This window comes from Hylobates moloch, unplaced genomic scaffold (assembly GCF_009828535.3).
Source record: "Hylobates moloch isolate HMO894 unplaced genomic scaffold, HMol_V3 SCAFFOLD_5, whole genome shotgun sequence".
Lineage (NCBI taxonomy): Eukaryota > Metazoa > Chordata > Mammalia > Primates > Hylobatidae > Hylobates > Hylobates moloch.
This window is the reverse complement of record NW_026652280.1, coordinates 10,011,197-10,018,554: the sequence shown is the minus strand read 5'-3', so window position 1 is coordinate 10,018,554 and position 7,358 is coordinate 10,011,197. Positions and strand designations below refer to the sequence as shown.

At 36.9% G+C, this 7,358-nt stretch overlaps 1 protein-coding gene across 2 annotated transcripts in view; it reads right to left on the bottom strand.

The window, feature by feature from the left end:
• Window positions 1-2,270: 2,270 nt before the first annotated feature.
• Window positions 2,271-7,358, bottom strand: part of CD226 (CD226 molecule) — a 114,559-nt gene continuing 109,471 nt past the window's right edge. Inside the window, exons 5-6 of one of the 2 annotated variants that reach the window (XM_058439752.1) lie at window positions 5,955-6,009; window positions 2,271-2,638 (exon numbers count right to left, since the gene is read on the bottom strand). In XM_058439752.1, coding sequence (XP_058295735.1) covers window positions 2,398-2,638; window positions 5,955-6,009 — 296 coding nt within the window. In that variant the 3' untranslated portion in view covers window positions 2,271-2,397. The remainder of the gene's footprint in view (window positions 2,639-5,954; window positions 6,010-7,358) is intronic. The other variant, XM_058439753.1, reaches the window with a different exon arrangement.

The following is a 7,358-nucleotide window of genomic DNA, read 5'->3' as shown; positions in this document are numbered from 1 at the left end:
ATGTTAAAAAGATTACAATGAAAGTGCTTTGGTAAGTAAAGATGTCCAGAGAAAGAAAATGAATGAATGGAATTTCACAAGCATTACCCCTGAGGGTATAACAGGAGCATCAGAAAAGCTCAGAGAATTTTCGGGAGGACTTAGGATGGCTCCAAATTCCTGAAAAAATCCTACACTCTGTAGAGGAAGAATACATAGGGAAGAAAGGACAGAGTAAAAAGTTCTCATCAATATTTTGAATTAGAGACCAAAAACACAAACACACGCAAGGAAAAAGAGACAAGTTCCAAATGTTCTGGAGGCTTGTTTGCTACAAAAGTCTTTCATGAAGTTCCCAGTAAAACTCACCACGACAATGGTATCTGACTGTACTGTCCTTTCCACACCCAGTCATTATTTTCTCTCTTAAAATTGGATTTATATTTCCCCATACTACAACTGTAAAAATGTTTTCCTGCTCACATACTCTAATCATTGAGAATTTGGTTACTAGAGTTTTCCAGAAAGTAATATTTTGATTGTCTTTACCACTCAGAAAAGAAATTATTACCTTTTAATTGATGCTAAGCTTGCTTCACCATGCAAACCAATAAAATCACTCATGGAATCTTTGATTGATCTGATAGTAGAGTGTTTTCTTCTAAACTGCCTTTCAAGTTTGTTACACTGATATATTTGTGGAAACATTTCATGAATCCAGGTATAAAAAGATCTTTAAGCAAACATAATAAAAATGAGAGTTTACTCTTCTTGCATATACTTAAGTACAACTAGGAAATGATCATTTTTATTTTTTCACTCCTGAAAAGGGTTAAAAAAAACTCACAAATTTTATAATTCACAGAAATGTGGGCACTTACCATTTCTGTAATTCACAAAACAAGTGCATTATTTGGCATACACGGTGTTTAAGGCTAAAATCATAAAATACTCACTAATTAGCTTAAAAGTGTAAATTACATCTTAGAATCTGTCTAGGCAACAGGAGAATTTAGATTTGCTTCATTTAAGATTATCATGAAGTCCACAACTTTGATATTTAAATACAGTCTTCATACTGAATCTTTTCTAGATGGTGGTCTTTAGAAATCTTAGAAACAAATAATGAATCTTTTAGACATGAATGATCACTATATTTTATAATAGCCATTGTCCTTTCAAGGTAACCATGAGAGTTTTATTCAGTTTGGCAAATGCTTTTCATTGTTTGCCTACATCTAGTATTTAAACAATATCAGGTATGGTCTCTAATTGCTTTGACTGTTGGTGATGTCATTAGGGCTGTCTTTGTCCAAATAGTGAAGCAGAAGTTTCCCTTCGTATTTTTCTGTGGTTTGATTCCTTTCTCCTGTTCCCTGTACCCTCCCAATTTCTTTTTTCCCCTCCCAAATTTCTACGCTACCATCCTATGCCACCACTTCCAACTGTCACTTTTAGTGGTATATTATATGCAAGTTTCACATAATCATTAAAAAATAATAAAGAGATGCCTGACCCTTTTGAGAGAATTTACATATTAAAAATAATTCTAAAAAGTAGAAAAAAAGTCCAAAACATTAAGTTATTTGTTATTGGACTATCTACTACATTTGCTCCTGAGGCTAGACCTGGGATGGCAGCAAGAATTCTATACAGAATGAGAGATAAATATATATGAGAATAGTAAGGGATTGCCCTCTCGCATTTATCTTCCTCTTGATTTTTCATTTCTTCTATTGCCAGATACTCTTCTGGACTATGCTGATAGAGTGGATTCTAGAAGTATGGACAGAGATACCCCATTTCTAGAATCCATCCCATATTTCACTTTTTAGTTAAACAAGAATGTCTTGGTTAATCACTGCAGTCAATATTTGTTGGCAAACTCTCCAGCTTTGAGACTCGCCTTCCCTCTTCTAACCATGCTGTGAATTGCCCAGTATTGTGCTTTGAACCTGCTCTCAGCTCTAGAAGTGAACCCTTAGTTTACTTAAGCCATTCCATCCTTTCTGGTCATGATGCCTATTTAACAATGAAAATATAACCAAATTTGTTTGCTCCATTTGAGAAGCAAACTCTCTACCAGACAGAAACAAGGATGTATGAATTGCCAAGAGTTGGCAGCCGTCTTGCCAATACAAGAGGAAGGCCTGCATGAGAGTGAGGCCAAGACCAGGGAAATGGATCCAACACTGAGGAAAGGGATTCAGAAGCCAGTTTATGCCCACACTTAATTCTAGACACAACATTTAAGCCCTGGTAAATAGCCCTTGCCCAAAGCTTAATCTCCCCTGGATCATTCCGTTATATGATTCAGTAAGTTTTCTTTTGTATATAAACAAGTTAGAGTCAGGTTTTCTGAAACAGTTCTATGAAAAATGATTTTAGGTAATGAAGTATTTTTCCTACCAAATGAACTCAATTCAGACAACTAGTATCTAAGGTAGATCTTGGGTAGTGGAAAAAAATTGCATAAAGATCCATGCATGAGTACATAAGAGTCATTACTAATGCACTCATGTCAAGAATAAGCTTAAACTCTAGTCTTTGGTCTGCGAGAGAAGGTTGGATAGTTGACATAAATATCCTCTCTTGTATCATCCATGGATTGATTGGTAGGTTGACTGGTAGAGATGGGACTTCTATAGTTGTTGGATGCCTAGAAAAACAAACAGCAGAGCGTGTCAATAATTCACTGCATTTCAACAACTAATGAAGACGTCCAAAACATACCTCTCGTAAATGCAGGCATGATATGGACAAGTTTCCATTATAATTAATTTGATAAAACATTCTTCTCATTGTATTGAACTTCTGTTAGAAATCACATTCTTGACTGAGATGCAACAGAAATCTAGTCTAGATTAATACTTGCTGTATTGTGCTATGAATTACCTGTTTCAATGTAGAACTCCCTCTCCCAATGTTAAGCTATTTTGATAAGAACAATTATTATCATTTTTATATGGAAATTCTAACACAGTGTCTGAACTTTAAAAAATAAGCAACTTAACATATAAAAAGTTAACAAAACAAAACTAACATCAAGACGATATTGTATAATCATTAATCTTCTCTACTTTAATCAAGTCACTTTGACCACATACGTATGTATGTAACAGAAAATATGCAGGTGTGAAAAAAGAAAGACAAATTGAAAGACAAAAGAAACTAGAGAAAGGTCTTTTGATGAGTAATTTAAAAATTTAGATTGACCTTAGTGTTGTTGGTTTTTTTGAGTCAGAGTCTCGCTCTGTTGCCCAAGCTGGAGTGCAGTGGCGCAATCTCAGCTCACTGCAACCCCCACCTCCCAGGTTCAAGCAGTTCTGCCTCAGCCTCACGAGTAGCTGGGATTACAGGCATGCACCATCATGCCCGGCTAATTTTTGTATTTTTAGTAGAGATGGAGTTTCACCATGTTGGCCAGGCTGGTCTCAAACTCCTGACCTCAGATGATCTGCCCACCTCAGCCTCCCAAAGTGTTGGGATTACAAGCATGAGCCACCATGACCAGCCAGACGTTCGTGTTTTTAAGAAGACAGCAAAATGAAAATTCAAGTGCCATGGTTACTTATACAGGCTATCTTTTAAAAAAGAGAATGAAGTAGTTCTAATGTCTTTTTTTTGACAGTCCAACCTATTAACTCTTTAATAATCCTTCAAAATATTATTCTACAAAAGCCTGAAAAAGTTGGATACCTAATATAGACAGTTGCAAAGCTCCCTTTCATTCCCCAAATTCACAACAATAAACGTGACTGGATTGGCATGAGTAGACAAAGGCTAAGGATGAAGAAGGGAATCCCAAAATTGTATATGACAGAGCATCAATTTATTGCCTGCTGAAGTGGCTGATGAAACAAAGCAAGGTTTCTTGATTCTACAGTTGGCATCAAGAAGCAATCCATGTTTTTTGCCAACAAACAAAAAAATATTTTTGCAAAAGTAACTACTTAATAAACAAAAAGTTAAACTGATAAATTATGAAAGCGTCTGATGAACACGTTGGATTGTCAGAACCTTTTTAGTACTTGGCTTTTGGCCATGTAGAATTCAATTGCAAATAGTTAAAATGAAAAGAAATTTATATACTTTTGGCTAGGAATTGGGGAATTTTTTTGTCTTAGTTTGGGCTGCTGTAACAAAATATTGTAGATTGGGTTGCTTAAACCACAAACAACACTTATTCCTCACAGTTCTGGAGGCTGGGAAGTCCATGAGTAAGAAAATATCTTCCTAACTTGAGAAAAAAAAAGAGAGTCTGGTGAGGGCCTGAGGGCCTGAGGGCCTGGTTTTTGGTTTGCAGACAACTGTCTTCTCAGTATCCTCACATTGCAAAGAGCAGAAAGAGGAAGGAAGCTCTTCTGTCCTTAAAAAGGCACTAATCCCATTCACGAAGATTCCACCCTTATGATCTAATTACATCCCAAAGTCTCCACCTCCTAATATCATCGCATTAGGGGTTAGGATTTCAATATATGAATTTTGGGAAGACATAAATGTTCAATCCATAGCAACTTTTTTTGTGAAATTTCATAAACAGGATGCTATGCGTTAAAGAAAGAGATGTGAAGTATAGTGGGGATAATGAGCATAAAAATACATATCCTGGCCGGGCACGGTGGCTCACGCTTGTAATCCCAGCACTTTGGGAGGCCGAGGCGGGCGGATCACGAGGTCAGGAGATCGAGACCACGGTGAAACCCCGTCTCTGCTAAAAAATACAAAAAATTAGCCGGGCGTGGTGGCGGGCGCCTGTAGTCCCAGCTACTCGGAGAGGCTGAGGCAGGAGAATGGCGTGATCTGCCGGGCGTGGTGGCGGGCGCCTGTAGTCCCAGCTACTCGGAGAGGCTGAGGCAGGAGAATGGCGTGAACCCGGGAGGCGGAGCTTGCAGTGAGCCGAGATTGCGCCACTGCACTCCAGCCTGGGCGACAGAGCGAGACTCCGTCTCAAAAAAAAAAAAAGAAAATACATATCCCTCTTATCTGCAAACCCAGAAGGAAGTTTCTAGTCTTTTAGTTAAACTCCTGCTAAGGGGCAGGAGCAAGGCAGAATAAGGAAGAAACTTTTACAGCTCATCAAACTCCTGCAGCCCATAAGGAAATAAAAAAGTTCTTTGGCTGTATAACATAAGTATATACTAATAAATAACTTAACTCCAAAGATAATAATAATAATGAATATCATTACGTTCTTCTATGTGCTTGCTACGTTTCTGGTTCTTTTATGCAGTTTAACCATAACAATAACCTTATGACATAAAAATATTATGTCCTCTCCTGGGTTGGATACTGTCCCCCACAAAATCATGTCCTCCTTAGAACCTCATAATGTGACCTCATTTGAAAATAGGATCCTTGTAATTAGCTAAGCTCATGCAACGCTGTGCTGGAGAAGGGTGGGCCTTTAAGTCCAAGATGACTGGGGTCTTCATAAGAAAAGAAGGAAGGCAGACACATACACACAGCTGGGAACAGCGACGAGAGGGGCAGAGATTGGAGTCATGTGTCTACCAGCCAAGGATCGACAGCTCCACTAGAAGCTGGACAGAAGCATGGGATGGATTCTCATCCCACGAAGAAACCAGTCCTTCTAACACTGTTTTTTATACTTCAACCCTCCAGAATTATGGAAGAATAGATTTCTATTGTTAAGCCACCCTGTTTTGGTAATTTGTCACAGCAGCCCTAGAAAAGGAACAAAGATTTAGGGAAGGCATAGTGTTGATTGTTATTACGCCAGGGTAATTGCTCCTTTATTTATATTCATATAAAAAAACTTAGTTTCAAAGGGTATTAAAAATAGAATAGTTCAGAAAATAACTTTCTCCAAACAGCTGATATTTAAATTACAGGCAACTGCATGGTCAGGTTACTGAAAGGACAATAAAATATAAGATTGCTAACTGCAAAAGAGACTGACTTTGCATTTGTAAATTACAAAAGAAAAAAATGAGAGTTCCATATAAACTTACCTTCTGTGTATCCCAGGACTCTGTAAATAGATCTCTTCTCTCTCTCCTTCTCCTTCTGGAATGCATATTCAATAAAGGATATAAAGATATGATATTCCAGCACTAATATTATTTCAAAGACTCTATACCTCACTGTACCCGTAGCCCACATGCACTTTCTAATATGTTGAAGTAGCTTTATGCACATTTATCCAAAATTCTGTTACCCTACAGTGTTTTTCATTTTCCCTGTCTTCTCCAAATTGCTCCCAGATGGTGAGGGCAACTAAATGGATATCTAACCACTGTGCATTAGTAATTAATCTCAGTGACTTTACTAAAGAATGATTTATAGTTACTTATTATATAAATGACTTATAGCCTTCTCCAAATAACCTCACATTTAAGACATTTTCCACAATTAAAATCTTTCTTTTAAATGCCAGCAGTGTAACTTCTTGGATGACAATATAATGAAGCTTTATAAAATCTTTTGGGTGTTATTCTAAACCACTCATATGGATTATTTTATTAAATCATATATGTAGATTATTTTATTAAGATTTCATATAAACAGGTTTAGAAACTAAGGTGTGAAGAGGCAGAGTAACTTGCCCCAAATCCCATGATCAATGAGTGGTAGTGCTGGAATTTAAATCCATCGCCCTCCCTCTTGACTATTAAGCTCTACAACTTCTGGAATCACTTCACCGTGGCTGAAAGGACCATCTGCAACCGGAGTATTCAATAAACGCTCCACAGTTCCAATGAAACCCATAAAAACCCAACCCGAGGAATCATAGAAGACCAAATACCAGAGAAGAAGAAAAGAGGCTACTGTCACTGAATGCAAGAGCTGATACAACTGTATCCAAGTATATACAATAGTTATTACAGGGAGATAGTGACTCTTTTTATCTCCCTAAAGAAGATTCTTATTGAACAACAGAGGAGATAGGTTAAATACAGAAATGTAATGTTTTGGGAGTTCCCTTTCAGGTGAGGTTATAATTCCTTTGTGAATATCTTGAAAACAAGATGGTCTTTCTCCAGGGAAAGGTTATGCAGGAAATGGATATTGACTCTAATTGCCTCTTCTAGTTGCTTTGAAATCCTTCTATCATGTCAATATAATCTTACCTTATTCTATGTGCATTTATTTATTTTCTTATTTATTATTATTTTGACCAATTATTAATTTATTTATTCTATGTGTAAATTTACTATACACAAGGCATATGGCTAGGTGTTTTACATTATAAATTAGGTCATTTACTCCTCAAATCTATGATTACTCCTCCTTAAATCTATGACATAGACGCTATTATTATCCTCATTTTAAAGATGAGGAAAAGATCTATGATCTTTGACCTTTTGTTAAATTGTGGTTCACAAGGCTTGCTATCTCACAATATGCAGTTAACG